Below are 23,488 nucleotides of genomic sequence, written 5' to 3' on the forward strand. Positions count from 1 at the left end.
CAGTTTCTTCAAAGAAAGAAAAAAGGGTTATTTACATGGCTTTCAAGTAAAAAAACCAAACAAACGTGTTTTTTGTTGATAAAATAGCAAGTGGCAAAACAAACATTTTATCTGCACAAGTTACCAAATGATCTTTTGGAAATATTCTTGTCTACACATCTCCACTGAATTGCAAGGAATTTTTTACATTGCCATATATTTAATTTAGGAAAAAACATGAGTAATTCTGAAGGGCAATGATAAACATTATAGTAGTATCAGGGACATATCAGCTGTCACTACTTCAGGTATATTTATTTCACTGCCATTGTTCAAAAAGCACTGCACTTTGAAGTCATTCAAATCTCTCTCCTGTTTTACCTGAAGTAATACTTTCTTCCAAAAGAATGCAGGATAATGCTATAGCATGTAAAAGGAAGAATGAGAACTTCCAAAACCCCATATAGTGAAGAACATTACTCAGAGTAAGATACACAACTTACGATCGTATATGAGGAAAGTCTTCTTCAATTTTACTTCCTGTATTTTTGAAAATTTGTAATGCAGCTTCTGCCACTTTTTCATCATCCATTTTCAAGCAAGCCAGGAGAGATTCGAAAGTTTCAGCTGAATGAAATGAGATAGGGTGCGTAAATGAAAGTACCTGCCAAAATAAGATGAAAGCCATGTTAATATTTTTTAAAGGTCCACTTATATAGAACATTCCATGAAGAGTCATTTTCCATTGTCATACTAGAATATTTATAATACACTACCTGGTTTTGTCACATGATCCACATTTCTCTTTTTTCTGACTTTTTTTTTTTAAGTACCTCCTAAATGTCTCTGTCCTTACACACAATCTCATCAGTTTTAACTTATTTTTCCAGTCTCAATTTCTTCTCCTGTTATTGTGAACGTGTACTTCTCAGTGGCTACATCTACATTAGCAAGTACTGGGTTACAGCAGAGCAGGTCTTAAGAGAAACACAACTGACACTAAGGAATCAATATTGACATTTAAGGGGTTTTACTTCAGAGTATTTCTAGACTGATTGAGCCCCCTTTAGCCACTGCAACACAACATGTGCTTCTGAAGCCCATCTCATAATTTTGTTTCTCTAAAAGGAATCCAGCTTGTGTGCTCCCAGACTTTATGCTTGTTTGCTAAGTGGAACAACTGGTTACGCTCTGAAGTGAAGTTCCTAACTCTAAAACAGTAATATAGACATACCCCATAGGGCCTCTAGTCCCTCAAGCTTTCCACAGCAGCTTACCAGATCCTGTACCTCTCCTTCAGATTCAGGGACTCTGTCTTCAAGTATGACAGTCCTCCCATGTTAAAAAATTCCTCATTTGATCCTTTCTGAAAGTTTGCCTTCTCTTCATTTTTAAGTGGCTGTTGATTATCAGCCTCTTTCCATATAATATTCTGACCCACGGCAAAGAAACTATCCTAAAAATCTAGGAACTTCTTCACATGCAGTTTTCTACTTTTGCCAAGATACCTTCCCTCCCCGCTTCATTGTATGGCATTCCCTTTTCTAGACTCCTATAGATTCTATACTCCTATAGATTCTAGACTCCTTTCTAGATTCTTCTTGTGATGTACAGCCCACTTTCTTCAGGACAATCTTACTCCTCTTTCTTAAATGTGTCATGCTAGTTCATATGAACATGTAAATACTGACCTGGGAGCCTTCTTTCAAATATATAGTCCTTCATGACATGATTCATTCTTACTCCGATTCATCTTTGTGCTACTGTTTTTTTGCACTTTTATCTAAACGTGCACATCTGGCTAAAGAATCACATGCTCTCAGATGAATCTACTAGGCCCTTAGTTGATCTAAGATATTCTGAAAACTTCTGCATGTGAGTTCTTTAGCTTTTGAGGCCTCTGAAGTCAACCCACAGTTGGACTACTCCCAACGCTATCATGTAACTGAGGTGGTACTATGGCACAAGTACCTTTCTGTGCAAGTACATGCAAAGCTGACACTACATAGTCTCTGTCAAAGACTTTAGGCTAAAAGCACTACGTGAAACAAAAAGCCCTATGCAGCTGCATTTTAAAAATTTCACACTTTTAACAGTACTTGTAAATAACACAGTGATCAGCCCTTTTCCTCCTGGAAAAAAGGGAGAACAGAGTAAGAAATTTTGTACAATGTCCCCAGAAATGCATCTTGATGGGGTTTGCTATGTTAACTGAGTCTCAAAGATTACACATAGTTGAAATAGGTAAGACCCCAATTTATGAGGAACTCGGGGGAACCACAGTATTGTACTGATATATAAGTATAGTTCCAGAAGTAGCATAACTATATTCACAAATGGCTGAATTCACACTCTAATAAATCAAAGCTCAGCTGCTGATGTCACACACGCAACTACTTTTGAATTCCAGAAAAACTTCTAAATGATTTATAAGAACCTTACTTACGTGCCACATAAGATGAGCATAGAGAACAAAAACCAAACCAGTATTCTTCCAGATAGCCACCATATACTTATGACTAAAGATACTGGGTGCTAATTAAAAATTTATTTTAACAAAGTTGCTTCAGAAAGTTTCATATGCTCACTGACCACCAGGAGCATACTTGCCTTAAGCAATTCAAGACCTGCTCTGATTGCCTGGTCAGTAGGTACACCCTCATCTTCATCATCAGCTGTTCCATCTATAGACTTGTTTACTTGCTTGATAAGGGCACTGAAGAGGAAAACAAAAACATGGCCTTATATTTACTGCAATTCCACCTTGTATGACTGTCTTCATAAGTTTAAGATACAAGCTTATTAAAAAAAACTTATTTAAAACAAATAAAACATAAGCTTGTTATAAAACAAACATAAGTCAACTACATACATAATCTGGTTGCCCTCATCTCCCATCTAAATCAAAGCTTATGAAGCATTAAGTTCAAAAATGTTTTTCCATCATGAATTAACTGCTATTATATACACATCGCTCCAGAAGGATGACCAAAATAAGAAAACAATTTGAGCATTACAAGCAACAAATTCAGGTAAGAATTATGCTGAGGTTACTAGCTGCTATGGATTCTTAGTAATTGATGGAAAATAACCGTTTATAATGTTTAGTCTATAAGCAAGAGAAAAAAATAACCATCAAACAGCTGTTCTAAGAGTTGATGAAAAGTTTAAAAGACTTATCTCCTGTATATTTCACCTTGACAGTAATGCTTGTTTTTTTCCTTACACTGTACCCTAGGAAGGGAAATGGTGATTACCCAAATGGTCCTATTAGCAAATGGTGCAGGCAGCTTCCCTACCAAGGGCTGAATAATATTCGTAATATTCCTTCAGTACATGCTGTAAACAATGTTTATAGTGAAAAAAAAACCACAACAACACCCAAACAAAAAACCCCAAAACCAAAACCAACCAATCCCCACCCCCACCCCCCCCCAAAAAAAACAAACTCAAAAAAACACCACCAAAACAAACACCAAACCAAAACCAAAAAACACAAAACAACAACCCTGGTAGCAAATCAGGGGAGAGACCTCCTAGTCAGACTTCCAGTTTCTTTTTTTCTGTCCCAACTGGACAAAAATTACCATCTGTTAAAAAAACCAAACAGTCTGACAGTCTCAAAAATTAAGCAGAAGTTTAGTGAAAATTTACAAAGATGGGAGAAGACCAATCCTGTGGCAAAACTAAAAATACATGCTTTTTACTACTTTTTTTTGCTTGTATACTGTATGGCAGTCAGTCACTAGGTAGACTGTGAAACAAGTATTACAACTTAGTGCCACATGTGACTTAGTTTAAATATACATTTTATATTGCTTCTGTGAATTTGAAAAAAATGTATTTTTTCAAATCTAAAGTAAAAATCTAGCTACACATTGTACTTCATCCACGATCAAAAGAAAAGTCAAGTTAAAAATAATGTTTCTGAAACAGATTTTTAAGTGAAATCTCAATGGCTCCATTACATTGTATATGTGACAAGAAGAAAGTGAAAAGCTCAAGTACTTAAAAATGAATTACCATAGTTGGAATTCACAGATAAGAATTTACCAGTATTTAGAACTAGTTGTCTCTAATAAGGTACCACATTATCTCAAATACAGCTGTTAAATAACCATTTCAAAAATTACTTCCTCTCACATAACTTCACTGGCTTACTCTTCCTTAAAGTTTTGATGCCTCATCACCACAATCTTCACTTCCTCAGTTAAATTACCGTTTATGTCACTATGAGCTAATATTCTGGGTGGAAAGCTTTAATAAGTTTTTGAATAGCCATGGACAGAAAATTCTTTTATAGTAAGTCAGTCACTCAAACACCAAACATCCCCCATCAGCAACAGATCCATTTTTACTGACAGGTTGTCCCAGCTGTGCTGAATGACAAATCAACTGTTTGTGTGGCTACATTCTGAATGAGGAGACAAAAACCCCTAAGCAAAGGGAAACAGAAGAAAATACTGCAGGTCACCAGGCCTTAAACCGCATCCGCCCAATGCATTACTGCTTGTGCTTAAAGATTAAATTAGAAACCCCGATTTCCAACCCTGTGGTCTACAGCCAGCAACACACACACACAAAAATACCTGATGGATTCAGTATCAATGTGCACAGGAGCAATTCTCTCAAGAAGAAACTTTATCATTTCCAGGAAAGGATTTGTTGGTTGTTTTGGATTGCCCAACTTCTTTGTTATTTCCCTCTGCAATATAAGTTTCAATTAAATGTATAATCAATTCAATTCCAAACATATTCACATATTTTAAAAGCAATTCTTACCACACATCCTTCAGCCTGTTTGCAAGAACATGTTGGGCTAACAAGCATTTCTAACTGACTTCTTATTTTTTCATCATCTTCTAGAACTTGTGTGAACTTTTTCATGAAATCTTGAGCTTTCCCTGGATCAGGAAGGTTTCCTTTAAATAAGCAAAAGGAATCACTATTTATTCTAATAAGTATCAGTATTGTAAATTACACAAGTTTGAAATGTCACATCAAGACAGTTTCCGTGTGTGTTTAAGTTAACCAAGAAGGGGGGGGGGGGAAACAACCACACACACAAAACATCTTAATATGTGCAGACATATCTATGAGGACACCAATTTCTAAAAATTTGTATACCCACACATCTCCCCTGGCTATTGCTGCTTTCTCCCTTCACACTCATTTTCCATTAAGTCTACCTGTTCCTGTTAATAGTATTAACAGCTGAAGTTGACCTCAGAATGCAAAGCCTATACTCCACAGAAAAATATACTCAGTAAATAGATCACCTGATATGACAAGTGTGAAAAACACCAAAAGGGCATTTTTGCTAAATTATTCATTCACTAAACATAAGCTTTATAACAGCTTGCAACATTTAAAAAAAAAAGCTTTAAAAAAACATTCTTTAAACTAATTATTAATTTTGTATTTACTTTTTATATTATAACAGGACAATTTATCGGCAAAGTGTTAGTGTACTATTTAAGATGTTTCATGGTTTTGGTACAGTAGGTGTTAAGCAAAGTTGGGACAGACAATGGTATAGGACTACTGGACAGTTAGTTCAAAACAAGTTCTACTAAGTATTTGTTTTGCTGTATTGAATATTTTTTTTAATGCAACCCAGAACTAAAAGAATCAGAAAAATTACAAACTGATCAACTTCTATATTATAAATAAAAGAAAAAAAGGATTTGGAACATGGCCAACCAGACAGCAAGATTCAGTTTTTCCTCCACATTTTTTCAAAATGTACATAGCCTTAAGTAGTATCTTTTTTTGCCAGAACAGTTTGCTTTTTTTTTAAAAAAAAAAAAAGGTTGATTTAAAAACAAGCTTTCAGAATTGTAAAGCAAGTAGTTCTTCTTCTTACTGGTTTTAATGGTATTGGCATGGTGGGCTGGGGACAACAGGAAGTGTTGCTTTGGGGTTGGTGGTTTTTTTCTTTGCCAAGAGTTCAGGTTAGATAGAAGTTCTTCAGTTTCCAAAGTGCCTTCCTGCTAATGAAACCCAAACTCTTTTGCATTCTCCCAACAGAACTTACGTTACCAACACCTCAAAGACAGGTAAGTCAGTAGATAGTTTAGTGGGTTAGGTAACATCAGTCAATATATATTCTGTAATAAATGGTAAAGCAGATACTAACACCCTAGATCACCTATATTTCTGAATTAGTCTACAACAGATGCAGCCAAAATGTCATGTTATAAGCTTCATGACTGGAGACTTTTTACAGTAAGGAACTAATTCTGCTTACAGTTGTCTTAATTCTTTAAGGCATATTGTTACATCATGTTTATCATGATTGGTTATAAATTTTATCTGTTACAAAACTTGTTATAAGCTTAAAAATTTTACCTGTTACAAAACTTACTTGTTATAAGCTTACCTCAAATGATTTTTAAAGCAAAAAAGGAATATATTTCAACTGTAGTTTTTAGACAGTGTAAATATTTCAGACTTACTTGTTATAACCATCACTTTTGAGAATATAGCTTTACTGCTGGCATCTGTCTGCAAGTCACAAAAGAAAAATGTATTAAGTAAAAATTTTACCATATATATTTCCACTTGAATATTGAGTGAGCAAAATTCCATAATGCATTATCAACAAGTCAGCACCCATCATTTTGCTAACACATCAGTGTGTTAGAAATCAAAACCACCACTGCAAAGTTAATGCTAGATAGTTACAGGAAGTAAAAGGTAGATCATTTCTACAGTAACACTCTGTCACACATACGCTTATGCAAAATATTTGTTACTTTTCAATCTACTATATAACAAACAGCACAGATGGGTTATTTCTGTAATTGTTTTCCATATAAAGCCTCTTTGTTTTTAAATATAAAATGAACAGCAAGCATTAAATTAACTTTCTCTTCTTGATCAGATATTGATTCTGAGTAGTCGCAGCAGTAGTTCCCACCTTATTATAAAGAATGGAGCAAGTCAGCAAGACAATTGCTATTCCTGTTCAGCTGAACAAGGAAGGCAGAGGATAGGAGTGTAATTGTGAAAGTAATAATCATGGACCATGACAACAAAAAAAATGAAAACATAAGTGCATTTCAGGATATCTGTGAAGCTTAGATTTCAGTGAAACCATTGTTGATATAAAATCATCCAACAGCTCCTTACAAGCAAAATAAGTTACACAAAACAGACTCTTAGCTCATTTATTTTCCTCTTGTCAGTAATTCTTCTGGTACAAGACTTCGAATTCCACATACAAAGTCCACCTTAAGAGTTAGTTCTGACTCTACTTCCAGAGTAAATGGAAGAGGGAAAAAAGAATACCACAAATTTCACAGTCAGCTAAAACTACACAATAAGTACGTTTTCTTTATAAGAATGTATTTCTAATAAATAAGTAATGTTTCTACAACATATCACCTGCTACTGAAGGGAGACAAACTAGTTTCCAAGACACACTTCCCCCACTTTTAGCTGTAATCCACAGTATTCTACAGACTAGGAAGTTTTATGGAATTACACCGAAGTTTCAAATATTAAGGAATTATCAGTAAATATGACAAAGGGAATCCTTAACTGTACCGTGAAGATAACACCCCAATCATCTTCAGAAAAGTGTTTTAAGGTGGACGAAAGAGAGGGGGAAAAAAAAAAAAGAAACCTTTCACTGCTGTGTAGTAAGTGTTGTTAAACAACTCTGAAATCTTCCCAAGTAAAATGAAAATTGGAACCTGAAAGAAAATTCAAGCTTACAGCAATACTGACAAAAGCATATAGCATCAGCTTCCAAACCATAAAAGAAGCTGCTCTTTTGCCAATTGACTTCTGACAGATCAACTTTGGTGACACAACTTACGAAGTCTACAAAACTTCATAAATGCATGTAAATAGTATCAATTACGGTCTACAACTATTAAATTATATTCTAAGAAAAGATTTAAATAAGACACAACCACACTTCATGAGCTTTCACTGAAGAGTACTTAAAAAGAACAGTGTTTAGCCACCACCATTGCTAAAATTGTCTTTTATTGAACTCCCTTTACAACAGACAAAATTGGTATTAGAAAAGCCTAAAAATTACAAACAAGAAAACATCGAATCAACTCGGAAGGCTCATCTTGGTAAGAAGAGTTCTTTTTCTTCTAAAGTACTTAACATGAGGCAAATGAACACCTACAGTGGGCCTTTTTATCAGGTTCATATCAGGAAAGAGCCGCTAACAGATAGTGTTGCAAGACACTAACATTTTCTTATAGAAGTCTTAGAATTATTATGGAGCAGATGGGAAAAACTTCAAGACAGAGGTCAAAGTCTTGTTCAGGCGCATCTAATTTCTTGCATTTTATTAATGAAATCTGCATATAGATCTCAAATAAGGTTCAAACAAGCCATATCAGCTTTGGAGATAACAAAATTACAATTTGTTACAATAACCTTGGCTAACACATGGAAGTGTCTATTTCCAGGAAGAGCATCCTTCAACTTTTTGGAGTAAATTTCTGTTCTGCAGTTGCCTAGGTACTATGAAAGAAAATAGGATTATTCTGTATTCTAACATATTTGCACAGTTTTTTGGTCATGGAAAAAAAAGGAAATTAATTAGCCAATTTGTGGAAAATCTGGAAATATTTGAGCGTAGTGGTAACCTCAGAAAGATCGGAGTATAACAAAAATATAGCATGAGATTAAGACAAGCAATGCTTTTAGTGACGTCCTCTCTATCTTGTGACATGGACACCTGGCGCATAATTCCAGCCATTAAGTATTTCTGTAGAACTTTACGTCACTTTTTAGTGTCGGAAGAATGCTGTCAATTTCAGGGCTTTTGGCTGTCGCAGCTGAACAGGCATGTTCAGACAAGAAATGAAAAAACCCACAGAAATCAAATCTGGTTTACAGGATTCAAATAACCAGGTCAATAGATATAGACTCTCTGTATTCGCACCTCTTGCGACTCAGAAGAAAAATACCAAAATTGTACTGTGGAGTTTCTTTGGTTCTGACTGGTTTGGTCTTCTAATACTGGCTAAGTCTTCAAGTACTGGCTAAAGCTCCCATTAAAACAGACCTTAAGTTGAGCAAACTACTAAGTCAAACAAACAGCCAAACAAACCCAAGTCAGAAGTATTCTTTTAACTTCTAGTAGTATAACTCCACTGAATAATGACAGATTGAAGAAGATCAAAATACATTTCTTTTGGGGAGCTCTACTTTGGCACTTTATCTACATTATCTTGCATTTATGATATGGAAGCATCAGAACAGCTGCGTATCTGCAGCAAGTGAAGCTTATACTCCAGTACAGACAAACCAGCATCCACACACTTTTCCACATGTGAACAGGCAAGTTTATGTATTTCATTTAACTGTATACCATTGCTGTAGGAGAAAACAAGGGGAGCTGTGATTTTTGCTTTTGCTCTTCAGAGAAGTAACTCATCTTAAAGGCAAGTTTGATGTCTGTTCTGTCTCAGATTAGAAGAAATTATGACCAAAAGAAATGAAAGTTTCTTAACACATTTTCAGTCTCCTCAATAGTGCTTACACTGGGGAAAGCCTGAAGAAGAGAAAAGGAGAAAGCCTGAAGAGTTTCACTAAACAGCAAAAAGGTTTTCTAAGATAAGAACAACAGTGGACTGGAAAGTTCAAAGATTTATAATCACAGAATAATATAGGTTGGAAGTGACAACTGTAGGTCATCTGGTTGAATCACCTACTCAAAGCAGGGCCAACTTAGATCAGGTTTTGCTCCAGGCCACATCTAGTTGCATTTTAAGTATTTAAAAGGATGAAGATTTCACAACCTCTCTGGGCTACCTGTTCCCATATTTGATCACCCTTACTGCAATTTTTTTCCTTGCTACCTAATCAAAGTTTCCTTGTGGCAACTTCTGTACACTGCTTCTTGTCCTATCCCCCATTCATCTCTGAGAGCTCTCACAATGCCTACACTTGCCACAGGGACAACACCTACAGGAGAAAAATCAACAACTAAGCTCTCACGGTAAGTGGAGAAAGTCAACCAAAGTGAAAAAGCACATATGGTTAACACCCAGTTATATTCTAAAAGGTTACTAGCTCATTTCAGTTTTGTTTCCTGAAAGGAAACAAAGTTTCTACAGCTCTGAATGACTAATAGGTATTTGTCTCAAGATTATTACTGCTTTGGACTGTATGCCCCGTCAGTTCTACTCCAGTTACAAAAATGCACTCTTACCTCAAACACAATGAATTAATCACATGAACTAATTATCAATTTAGGAAGAAACATGAACATAAAACCAACATACAAGAAGCATCACAGAGAAAAAAGTTTTGATAAAAATAGCTAAGCATCTGCATTGAGCGTAACAGGCAGGGTTTGGGGTAGCAAAGGGCTGCTGGGGTGACCTGCGCAGGAGGAGGTCAGGAACTCCTGTGCTGGTCAAAGCCACTTCCAGCCAGCTCCGCAACCGACAAACCGACCCACCACCCACCAACACTTCAACCAGTCAGAGGAGCCTATGGTGCCTCTGAGAAAACTTATTTAAGAAAGGGTGGTAGCCGCTAGGGGCAACAAGAAAGATGCCAGGGCAGGAAGGACAGCAGAGCGGAAGAGAGAGATGCCGAAGGAAAAGAAGAGACAACCGAGCAGAGGCAGGAGAGATGTCAGGGTAACAGCCGCTGGAGCAGGGGTGGAGAGGAGGCACTGGAGAAAGTACAACTCTAAAGGGACTGTGGCCAGTGGAGGAACCCGTGCTGCAGCAGTGGGTAAGAAACGAGGAGCAGCAAAAGGAAAGGAACCACTACGCCCTGACCCCCATCTCCTGTGCTGCCATCACCTCACCGAAGGGACTGAGCATAGCATGTGGCAAGGGGCCTGGGGACTGTGAAGCAGAGAAGACGGGGTCCGAAGAGGAGCCAAAGCATGTTTCTTTAAGTGTTTATTTGTTTGGTATTGAGAAATAAAACCAAAATCAATAATTAAAAGTTTATGTTAATTGACAATAAACTAAATTAAGTAAAATTCCCTGACTCAAAACCGTTTTGTTGCCCTTGACAGCATCTCGGATCACAAGCCCCTAAATTCTCCCATGCAGTCCTGTTACTCAAAAGAGAAGTGTAGAGAATTAGTACTCAATAGCAAAAAATACGATGAAAGCCCCATGGACAACTGCAAACATGTCAACAGCATACACTGTTTTGAATGTGATGTTTATGCTGGCATTTATCAAAACCTACATGTTTAATTCCATATCATATTTGATATTTTACAATTGAGAAACAACTTTCATTACATCTCCCTGAAAACAGAAGGAAAAGTTGAAATTTCACTTTCACCTGAAATGCAGAAAATATCAAGAAACTAAATCAGGTTTTAAATGCATAAGTATATTTAAATTACACCGAAGAATATAAAACAGTACATGAAAAATATTTCAATACAGTCACCAAAACGCAATGAAGTATCGTTGTACCAGCAATTACTGCACTTAGAATTTAATACAACATTACAGCATGTCTTAAATGCACTAAGTCAAAATCATGAATTTCACTGCAATCAGGACTGAAACAATAAGGGATGCATTTTGATTTGTTAAGTCTTTTTCTGTCTGCAAGACAGTAGCATTTCCAAGCAGATACATTAGATAATCCAACCACACTTCTAAAAATGCAGTTACCCACTCTTCCTGTTCAGGTAATTCCAGCAAACAGATAATTCAGTCATAAAACTTCATTAGATTTACTGTGGTATATGAGTATATACACATAAAGAAAACAAAAATGACACATACACACACACATATATGAGTGTAAGCATGGTAACACTTTCTACTACATAGTATTTCTGTTGAAAAAGCACCAGATTAAACTTTTGTGATTAGAACTTGACTTTAATGCCATTCCAAATTACATCCAGAATTTCATCTTATGAATTTCCCTCCCCCTTAAACATGAGTATGCACATACAACTAAAACAAATCTAAATTTTACTTTATGAGAATATCCTAAATGCTCAATAAATGTTTATTTTTTCCTTCTTAGCAAATTTGTAAAAAAAGAATTCAACTGTAGTCTGATATCTCCAATACAACATTTAAGAAGTTTCCAAGAGGGAAGAGAAACAAGTAACCTATTGGGATAAAAATATTCCGATTTCTTGAATGTTACTAATCATGCATAAGATAAGAAGTTAAGGTGAATAGGTACTTTTTCTTAATTACTTGATTTGGCAGTCAAAAATAATATGCTGGTTTTTCCCCTCTTTCAAGAGCCAGAACAATCCTGGCAAGATATAACTCAAACACTGGGAGCAAATATTTTAGTATCAAATGACTGGGAAAATCTTTTTAAAATTTCTAAAATGCCCCTACCTCTTCACTTTCACTGACAAAGTGTATACACATTTCCTACTGTAACTGTAGTCTAATGGAATCAGTTAACTTTCACAATATTTTCTCTCCATCATTAAAAATAAGCTTGAAAGAGTCAAACAAATCGAATTAAAAAATAGCTTATTCTTTTAAGTAAAACTGCATATTCACTGTGGAATAAAGATAAATTGAACTCACTTTGGGTTGTTTTATTAGGTCAACTAAATCCTTTACTTGATGTCGTAGCAGATTTTGACATTTCCACATTTCATTCAATGCTCTAAAAAAATGAAAGGAGAGAGCTGTCAAAGTCATCTAATCAATAAATAACACAACTGCCCAATAACAGCCTTTAAATTCTTTTCAACTTCAGACTCAGGAATGTGCTTATCACCTAAAATTTCATTGCCGTGTGAGCAAAGGCTAAATGGTTCTTAATGGCATAATACGGAAAATTTAATTGGTCATATTAGACTGGAACAAAGTGAGATTTTGAAACAAGTTTCATTTCAGATGCTTAACTACACTGCCTTTAAAAGAAGTAGGAAGTAACTGATGTCTGGCCCATAAAGAACTCATTTGTACAAGCCTGAAATCACTCTTCTAAAAACATTCCAAGAAGCAGGCTAAAGCAGATGTTTAAGATTTTTATCATCAAAACAATGTTTTTCTTGCAACACAGAAAGCAGCTCCTAGATAAGTAAATTGTGAAAAGTGGACATGATTAGACTTGTAAGAGACATTAGAGATATTTGACAAAATTGAAAATTAGCACACTTTCCAGAAAAAATAAGCCATATGAAAAAAAGGTCACAGCTTCATTTAAAAAACTTCCAGAATCCACAAGTAAAAAGTCAGTTCTATACAACTAACTGAAGATACCTTGTCTTTAAAATGAGCACTGCTGCATATGAAAACTAGAATTCAGATGTTACTTGTTGCCTGAAATAACAAGTACTGAAAAGAAGCCATTCTGCATTTTAGCCTATACTAAAAATTACGACAACAGTAACTTATTTTTAATATACTATTCTTAATTTTAGTTTGTTACAGTTGTAATATCTTTAGGCAGGTAATACAAGAAATGCAGGGGATTCAAACATCAGTTTCTGTAGTATTTGAAGGCTTTGAGGTTATTTTAAGCCATTCTTTTATATACAAAGCTTTTTCTAGTCTCCCACAAGAGAAAAAACTATATTCAATTTTCAAGTGACTGAGTACTACTAAATTAAAAACAAAGTAAAACTAACTAAATTCAATCAAACCGTGAACATTAGAGCAGCAAAATTGTTACTAGTTAAATTCATGCACATCTAGCCATTTTAAGCTGGAGAAGGCACGTAACATAATTGTAAGTAAAATGCGTATTGAAGGAGGAAAGACAAACAAGTAATTCCTTCCCACTCTTAAGTCATCCTGGCTGCTAAAACAAGGAGTATATTAATTGAGAAGTTGTCAGATAAGATCTAGGGCTTGTCAACGCTACTATCTATGCTATCTCTTTTCAGACATAAAAGGACTGCTGTGCATTCAAGCTTCTTGCCAGATCTTTGACAGTACTTTTTTTTAGCTGTTGATGGTTAAAAGGTACCACACCTTGTTAGAAAACACCCTAGTAGGTTTGGGGTTTTTTTTGTTTTTTGTTGGTTTGTTTGTTTGTTTGTTTGGGGGGGGGGCGGCGCGCATGGGGGAAGGTGTTTGCAAAATCCCATTTGAAAAATAAGATACTATTGCTACATTTTATTTTCTGATAGTTGGCAAACTACTTTTGTCCACTAGCTTAGGCTACTCAACAATTTAGAACTAATTTATAGTAATAATTGTATTAAAGATTATTTTGCAAGAAGTCATATATAGCACATACTTCACAGCATTTGAATCCAGCGTTGCATAAAGGTAATATAAACATTTCATTCGTTCATTTGTTTCCAAGTTATGAGGGACCATGTACTGAGCAAAGATGCGTTCAACAAGTAATCTGAAAGACAGGATTAAGAAACAAACTGTAAAGCAAGAAAGTGGTCTTGAATTGCTAAAACATTCATTCAAAAATTCTCAGACCTATCTAGAGATCAGTTATTGCATATAAAGACGGGGTTATTCAAAAACCTAAAGATCAAGTTCCTTAATTTCCAATATAACTCAGCATAAACTAAACAAATATATCACTACAGAAGACATAATGTTAGCAGTAGGACATTTAAGATATGATGTTATCAAAATCAGATGTATTAATCTAGATAGGAACCAAAGGGTTTTAGAGAAGGATGTCTCTTAATTATCAGCCCAAAGAGATGTTATCAGTGAATTTCATTACAGATCAGTATTGGGGTAAATTCATGAATTGACCAAAATTAATGGGCCTAAAATAAAAAAAGAAAAATCATGTTGATTTATCACATGTTATCATGAAGCCCTGAAGGAGAATTCAGATACTAGTCAGAAGGAACTGACTTCCCTCCACCCCTCCCCGGCCCCTTCCCCAAGGGCTGAGTTTATCCCATTTCTTTTGCTTCCCCAATAAAAATGCAGGTACATTCACATGGAAATTATTAAAAGCTTCTGCTATAACATGGAAGTTATTTATTTGGAAACAGGAGGAGAGAAAGGTTTGGGTCTGCCAGTTACCTAGGAAAGACTGAGAAGAAAAAACAAAAGGAAAACTAAACCCATGTTGCAGTCTTAAATATCAAGGCAGCCCATGACTTTCGCAAATTGAGGTCAAGGTTAACAGAATGGAGTAAATAGGTAAAAAACCAATCGTGTATGTTTAGGCAAGAAATGAGAAGAAAATCATAGAATCACTGAGGTTGGAAAAGACCTCTAAGATCATCGAGTCCAACCGTCGACCCAACACCACCATGTCCACTAAACCATGTCCCTAAGTGCCTCATCTACTCGTCTTTTAAATACCTCCAGGGATGGGGACTCAACCACTTCCCTGGGCAGCCTCTTCCAATGTTTAACCACTCTTGCAGTAAAGAAATTTTTCCTTACATCCAATCTAAACCTCCCCTGCCGCAACTTGAGGCCATTTCCTCTCGTCCTATCGCTAGTTACTTGGGAGAAGAGACCGACACCCACCTCGCTACAACCTCCTTTCAGGTAGTTGTAGAGAGCAATGAGGTCTCCCCTCAGCCTCCTTTTCTCCAGGCTAAACAACCCCAGTTCCCTCAGCTGCTCCTCAGAAGACTTGTTCTCCAGACCCCTCACCAGCCTCGTTGCCCTTCTCTGGACATGCTCCAGCACCTCAACGTCCTTCTTGTAGTGACGGGCCCAAAACTGAACACAGTATTCGAGGTGCGGCCTCACCAGGGCCAAGTACAGGGGCACGATCACTTCCCTACTCCTGCTGGCCACACTATTTCTGATACAGGCCAGGATGCCATTGGCCTTCTTGGCCGCCTGGGCACACTGCTGGCTCATGTTCAGCTGGCTGTCAACCAGCACCCCCAGGTCCTTTTCCGACAGGCAGCTTTCCAGCCACTCTTCCCCAAGCCTGTAGCACTGCATGGGGTTGTTGTGGCCGAAGTGCAGGACCCGGCACTTGGCCTTGTTGAACCTCATACAGTTGGCCTGGGCCCATCGATCCAGCCTGTCCAGGTCCCTCTGCAGAGCCTTCCTACCCTCGAGCAGATCAACACTCCCACCCAACTTGGTGTCGTCTGCAAACTTACTGAGGGTGCACTCGATCCCCTCATCCAGATCATTGATAAAGATATTAAACAAGACCGGCCCCAGTACTGAGCCCTGGGGAACACCACTCGTGACCGGCCGCCAACTGGATTGAACTCCATTCACCACAACTCTCTGGGCCCGGCCACCCAGCCAGTTTTTGACCCAGCGCAGAATACACCTGTCTAGGCCATGAGCCGCCAGCTTCTCTAGGAGAATGCTATGGGAGACGGTGTCAAAGGTCTTACTGAAGTCCAGGTAGACCACATCCACAGCCTCTCCCTCATCCACTAGGCGGGTCACCTGGTCATAAAAGGAGATCAGGTTGGTCAAGCACAACCTGCCTCTCATGAACCTGTGCTGGCTAGGCCGGATCCCCTGGTTGTCCCGCTCATGCCTTGTGAGCGCCCTCAAGATGAACCGCTCCATAATCTTCCCCGGCACCGAGGTCAGGCTGACAGGCCTGTAGTTCCCCGGATCCTCCTTCCGGCCCTTCTTGTAGATGGGCGTCACATTGGCAAGCCTCCAGTCGTCCAGGACCTCCCCCGTTAACCAGGACTGCTGATAAATGATGGAGAGCAGCTTGGCGAGCACCTCCGCCAGCTCCCTCAGCACTCTCGGATGGATCCCATCCGGCCCCATAGACTTGTGAGCGTCCAGGTGGCGTAGCAGGTCATTGACTGCTTCCTCTTGGATTATGGGGGGTTCATCCTGCTCGCCGTCCCTGTCTTCCAGCTCGGGGGGCCAAGTACCCTGAGGATAACTGGTCTGCCTGTTAAAGACTGAGGCAAAGAAGGCATTGAGTACCTCAGCCTTTTCCTCATCCTTGGTGACAGTGTTCCCCCCTGCATCCAATAAGGGATGGAGATTCTCCTTGGCTCTCTTCTTGTCATTAATATATTTGTAAAAGCTTTTTTTTGTTGTCTTTAATGACAGCGGCCAGATTGCGTTCTAGCTGGGCTTTTGCCTTTCTCATTTCTTCTCTGCACAACCTAATGAGATCCCTGTACTCTTCTTGAGTCGCCTGCCCCTTCTTCCACAAGCGGTAAACTCTCCTTTTTTTCCTGAGTCCCAGCAAGAGCTCCCCGTTCAGCCAGGCCAGTCGTCTTCCCCGCCCGTTCTTCTTACGGAGTACGGGGACAGCCTGCTCCTGCGCCTTTAAGACTTCCTTCTTGAAGATCGTCCAGCCTTCCTGGACCCCTTTGCCCTTCAGGACTGTCTCCCAAGGGACTCTCTCAACCGGTGTCCTGAACAGGCCAAAGTCCGCCCTCCGGAAGTCCATGGTTGCGGTTTTGCTGCCCCCCCTCCTCACTTCACCAAGAATGGAGAATTCTATCATTTCATGGTCGCTAAGCCCAAGACGGCCTCCGACCACCACATCTCCCACCAGTCCTTCTCTGTTTGTAAACAGCAGGTCAAGCGAGGCACCTCCCCTGGTAGGCTCACTTACCAGCTGTGTCAGGAATTTGTCTTCCACACACTCCAGGAACCTCCTAGACTGCTTCCTCTCTGCTGTGTTGTATTTCCAGCAGACGTCCGGGAAGTTGAAGTCCCCCACGAGAACAAGGGCTAGCGATTGAGAGACTTGTGCCAGCCGCTTATAGAACGCTTCATCTGACCCTTCATCCTGGTTGGGTGGTCTATAACAGACTCCCAGCAGGATATCTGCCTCATTGGCCTTCCCCCTCATCCTTACCCATAAACACTCGACCGTACCATCATCACAATCGTTGAGCTCTATACAATCGAAACACTCCCTAACATACAGGGCCACCCCACCGCCCCTCCTTCCTTGCCTGTCCCTTCTGAAGACTCTATAGCCATCCATTGCAGCACTCCAGTCATGAGAGTCACCCCACCATGTTTCTGTGATGGCGACTAAGTCATATCTCTCCCGCTGCACAATGGCTTCCAGCTCCTCTTGCTTGCCGCCCATGCTGCGTGCATTGGTGTATATGCACTTGAGCTGGGCTATCGATTTTGCCCCCGGCATCGGCACGCCACCCCTCGGCTCATCTCTAGCGAGCCTGGTTTTATCCCCTTCCCCCTTCGAACCTAGTTTAAAGCCCTCTCAATGAGCCCTGCCAATTCATTCAAAATCGTTACAGACAATTGGAGGGGGTGGTCAAAACTCAAACCCAGCTAGTTTAAACAGATCCCAAAGTCGAAGAAAAATGTGAGTGGGTGAGGTTGGATCTGAAAATCCAGACAGTTCTGTCCACTTCCATGGTACCATGAAATAATTGCTTATTTTGGAGATGACTGAGGCTGCAAGTTTTTGAAAGGATTTGTATGGGTTTGCAATGCCATTTGTATCTGATCATGCTGTGAAGGCCAAAGGCTCATTTCCAAAGCCAACAAGACTGCCTAGATTAGTCAAGGCAGACTAGTTCCCAGACTAGTTCTCCATATGCAACCATCTACTTTTCAATACAAACAACCATATGCAAGTCTACAGCTGGTATGACAGAGGCACCACTTTCACCACAAATCCAGGACAAGGCTCTAATTCATGGCTATTATCATACAGAAAAACTAACGTCTGCAGAGTGAGATGCCTTAACCATTGTCACTACACGTACTAGACTTATCTTTAAAGCATACAGGAACAATATGCAAACCCAAAGCAAGTTTGTTAAAGCAATTTTACTTACTGAATTTTAATATAAAAATTAGCAAGTACTGAAATATAAACAAAGGCCTCCTTTCTGAAGCAGTGGTGAAGTACAGCTAAAAATTTTTAAATATTCCAACCCATCTCACCCTTTAGAATTACTTTTGGCCTTTAAAAAAAAAAAGTAGAAGAAAACAACACAGGACAAGTTTGGCTGCAGCTGTATAAGATTACGCAGTGGATCAAAACATACAGGATTATCAAGTCTCCTCCTTTTTGTCAGTACTTAAGCACAAAGGAAAAATAAATCTGAATAATAAGTTACCACACTTATCCACAGAATTGCCTATTTTTCATGACTGACTTACCGGTCATCAATACTGTTTTGATAATATATATGCAGAAGTTTATCTTTGATCCATGATATCTGTTTTGCAGCTTCTTTTCCTGCTTCTGATTGTAATGAATATTTCTTGTATATCTGTGCAAGTCCCATCATAGCTTCCTTCCTCACTCTCCACTTGAAAAAAATAAATTGTACCCAGGTTAATCATTCAAAACTCAAAAATGAAAAGACTACAGAATTTCCTGGTAGGTATTTCCTATTCTACACCAAAATAAAATAGTTTAATTTACAAAAAAAGTTAAATTTGAGTTCTAAGTGTATCACTTTCCCATTAGTACATATATTGCATCATATCTATTATGCTAAACCTTTCAACATCAGTATCTACTATGCAAGTATGCCTCTTGAATTTAGAATTGTTAGAAATTTAAGCCAACACCCTTTTTCACAAATCTATACTGAATACTTGCAATTGTATTATGGGTGCAACAGCAGAAAGCATGTCACCAAATGAAAATAATCAGGTGATAACATTAGTTTTAAAAGTTTGCCATCAACAGCCTTGTTTACCATGCTTTAACATATGTAGCAAACCTCAAATTTTACCAAATAATGAAACATAGCTAAACTAAATTTCAAGACTATTCAAATTTGAAAGCTACTACACTGATTTGCAGTATTCCAATGATCTAATTAAAAGCAGGTAAACTAGCTACCTCTGATGGTGAAACATTCTCCACTAGTAATCTACAATGCATTTTGAAACCTGCCTGCAAAACCTCTTATGAAAAATTTTAGAATGTTTTACAAGGGTCTCATTTTACTTAAAAATTTTACTAAAACTAGACAACTGGCGCAACGTTATTGTGCTTATATTTTTTTTTAAATCATACTATCTTGAACAAAAATACAGCACAATGAAGAATGTGGCATTCCAATCAGGGGCAAAAGATGCCTCTTTAAATAGACTGCTTCAAAATTTTTTGCATTATAATGGTTTTCATTAGTCATTTTAAAATGAGTTCAGCATTTTTTAGAAGCGTTGCTTCTAGAAATATAACACACAGCCATTATTAGTACTAATTATGTCTTACCCGCTTGTCCAGTGTTCGTTCTCTGACAAAATTAAGCAGGTGATCATTGACAAGCAAAAGATCTTTTTTAGCAGCAGTAACTATGGATACTATAACATCATGCCTTATGGCCTCTTCAGGATCATGTGACCTTACTTTAAGATACTCTGGAAAAAAATAGAATAAGTATTTCATTGTAAGTACACAACTTCAGCTACTTTTCTTTCTCCAGACAGTACTCAACTGACAGAAGCAAAAAACCAGGATTTTCTCTGTTTTGAGCTTCAGCAGTAAGAAATCAATAGTTTTCTCTAAGATTAACTGGAATGTCAGTAAGACTTTTTATTTGCTTAGAATATCAATTATTTATATTTCTGACATTATGGAAATAAGTTATGGGGCTACATTTTTATTTTTATTATTTCTTATAATAGTTAGGCTATGTCTACATTAGCAACTATTATAGCCCAACAGAATTGGATCTGTAGAGCAGAACAGACAGTGCTGAGAACCTGATATCCACACTATATACATTTTAAAGTCTTACTTCAGGCTAGAGGCTACTCTCTTCCTGCAGACTCCATCCACTTTGGCTGCTGGAGCACATTAGTTGCACTTCTGACCACAACTTCTATATTATCCACAAGGAATCTAGTTCACATGCTCCAGGAATGCTCCGCAGTGTGAGCCATGTAAGCATTGTAAGCAGGGACAAATCGAGACATACTTCAAAAGCATACTCTTTGACCAAGCTATAATGCTTACTTAGACACATCCTAGTTTATTCAACGTAAAACAATTTTTCTAGATTATTTGGGCCCATTGCTACTCATTTGGTACTATCAATAATCTTTTATTGATCGATCAACATTTTAAGATTTCTGCTTGTAGGTGTCAAACATGTTAGCTACCTGTTCTCATTTTAGAAAGCTGACAAAGAATAAAATGTCAAAATTCATTTATATTTTAAGTATGTATTTTAGGTTAATTTAGAAGCACAAACGGGTATGAAAACGCACACAGAAGTTAAGATCACTGTATACAGCATACAACAGTGAAACATTGAGAACATTAAGAAACATTGAAAATTCGAAGTTTACTCTAAATGAAATAACCAGAGGTTACTGTTCACTCATTACTGTTCAATGACCAGTGAAAATTGCCAAGTCTCATCTGAAATATTGGCCATTAACATTTCTGGTAATCAGCACAAGTGTTGAAAGAACACATCAAGAAATAAAGCTTTGCACTTACGGAGGTTATGAAATTTGAAATCCAAATAACACTTTTTTTTTAAAAAACAGTTTTGTTCCACAGGAAAACATAATAAATTAAAACAAACGAAGAACAATGCCATTGCACAAAACAATTCTGGTCTCAAACACCAGTGAGTCAGAGAAATTTTTCAACAATTTGACTTTGATAAGCGCTGTGGGGAGAGAGAGGAGGGGCAAGCAAAATTACATTTCCCAGAGGATACCATTAGAGGGGGCACAAAGTCTTTCTGCAATGTAAAAAAGAAAAAAAGCCACCCTTGAAAATACAATTCTGATAACCAAAGAGGAAATATCTTTACCACTCCATTAAGGAAAGGTCCAGAAACTTTTTTTTTTTTTTTTAAGCTGGCTTAATAATACCAATAACTATGGGATGACTCTAGCCTGCCTGTATTTGTGTCTAACTTGACAAACACTCAGCAAGCAGGAGAGCGATCCTATGCACTTAACAGCCCTTTAAATTCTCTCCTTAGAGCAAATGGACAGAGATATTACCTCCAAAGAATTACAAGAAATAGGAGTTTATTGATCAGGGGAAGATACAGTCTCCATATACACTTTGGGGGGAATAAAAAACAACAAACCAACCCATTCTCTTTAATTACACTTTTTTCATCAAGACATCGGGAACAACAAATATTAAACATTTCTATCTATGCCAGGTGCCTTCTTCCTACAGAGGTCTTGAATTACAGGCTGTGTTTGACCTGAAGGAGCAGGAACCAATGGCTGTGGTCACAGTTACAAGGACTGTTTTCATGTTTTAGACAGTAGCCACATAATATTTACACATTTCAGCTTTGTGGAACTGAAGTTTCCGCTCTGCACCCTAATTAATAAATGCCATGACTATTAGGTTAGCCAGGCTGTCTTTGTCCGATCCCATGGTGCTTAATTTCAACAGCAGTTGGGAATGCAACTACTGTAAGAGAGGGAGAGTGATCTCTTTGGTTAAGGCATTCTTTATGTACAATCCCCTCAGCCTGAGAAGCAGCACTGAGGCAGGGACTCTGACTTAGCACTCCAACCTCAGGTGACATCCTCCACAACATCTGACAATGTTACTTAGGACTACAACTAACCTTCCTGACTTTTCCAGGACATTTAAAATTGTATTTTAATGTTATAATAAATCTGGTACCTGTTAAGTCTTTTGCTAGGTCGGGATGGTTCATAAGGCAGTGACTTGCAAATTTCACACATTCAAGACGAATAGGTACATGGATATCATTAAACCTATTTAGAAACAAGACAATGCATTACAACAACAAAAATATCACTTCTACCAAAGCAATTAATTTCTACACAATCTCAAATACCTCTGAAAATATTTTTAGTCTTCCCATGCAGAGTTACATGCATAAAACATCTCAGATTTCACGGTATTAAGTAGACTGTCTTCAGCTTAAGAAAAAATTCCTGTACTCATTTATTAATGTTAATTTATTATTATGTTCTGAACAGGAAGAGAAATAGCCTCTCCTGGTACACATGAAAAACTCCCAGGCAGACAACAACTATTTATTAGAAAGATGTCTGACATATTTTAACTATCTTTTCTGTAATGCTCCACATATTTAACCATGAACCATGTATCAGCAACTAAAAGTTTTATAACACCAAGACATTCGTTCCCTCTTTAATCTGTATGATAGACAGCAAACAAATGGGCATCTAGTCTATTACAAATTTCTTCTGAGATGGATCCCTTCAACTTCTGTAAGATTTCCTTTCAAAAGGCTGAATTAGGTTTGATGCTTGAAAACCAGTATTTTCTCATGTTTAATTTTAAGTAATTTTATAATAAAACTATTGATGTAATAAGAGTTAAACAACTCTTGAAAAATTAAATGCATTTTCAAGCTATCCTCAAAATGCTTGGTTTTAAACAAATTAAAAATAAAATTTTAGAACATTATTGCTGTTGAAATGCTTATTTACCAAATAAAGTGGTTTTAAGGAATAACTGTTTTAGTAAAAATCAGGTATGTTTTCAAAATCAAGAGATTTTAAGAATGGTTCCCTTAATAACACAGCTATTATAACGTAGCTAAAATCCTTGAAAAAAGTCAATACATGTATGTGATTCGTAACTAGTTGAAAACAGTAATTATGAACAACAGATTGCACGTATTCACATTGCTTCACATTATAACACAATGAAGCATTTTCCTTTGGGCCCAATTAGATCTGGTATT

The 23,488-nt window shown here is 37.6% G+C and overlaps 1 protein-coding gene across 3 annotated transcripts in view; it reads right to left on the reverse strand.

Annotated features, from left to right (window-relative positions):
* The window catches only part of PDS5B (PDS5 cohesin associated factor B), a 124,747-nt gene that overhangs the window by 44,341 nt on the left and 56,918 nt on the right, over positions 1-23,488 (reverse strand). For all 3 annotated transcript variants that reach the window (XM_076364272.1, XM_076364273.1, XM_076364271.1), the window contains exons 10-19: positions 22,432-22,526; positions 20,035-20,180; positions 18,963-19,114; positions 14,170-14,283; positions 12,504-12,585; positions 6,438-6,486; positions 4,762-4,901; positions 4,569-4,684; positions 2,590-2,695; positions 483-643 (exon numbers count right to left, since the gene is read on the reverse strand). In XM_076364272.1, coding sequence (XP_076220387.1) covers positions 483-643; positions 2,590-2,695; positions 4,569-4,684; positions 4,762-4,901; positions 6,438-6,486; positions 12,504-12,585; positions 14,170-14,283; positions 18,963-19,114; positions 20,035-20,180; positions 22,432-22,526 — 1,161 coding nt within the window. The remainder of the gene's footprint in view (positions 1-482; positions 644-2,589; positions 2,696-4,568; positions 4,685-4,761; positions 4,902-6,437; positions 6,487-12,503; positions 12,586-14,169; positions 14,284-18,962; positions 19,115-20,034; positions 20,181-22,431; positions 22,527-23,488) is intronic.

The sequence above is a fragment of the Aptenodytes patagonicus genome, chromosome 1 (genome assembly GCF_965638725.1).
Source record: "Aptenodytes patagonicus chromosome 1, bAptPat1.pri.cur, whole genome shotgun sequence".
Classification (NCBI taxonomy): Eukaryota; Metazoa; Chordata; class Aves; order Sphenisciformes; family Spheniscidae; genus Aptenodytes; species Aptenodytes patagonicus.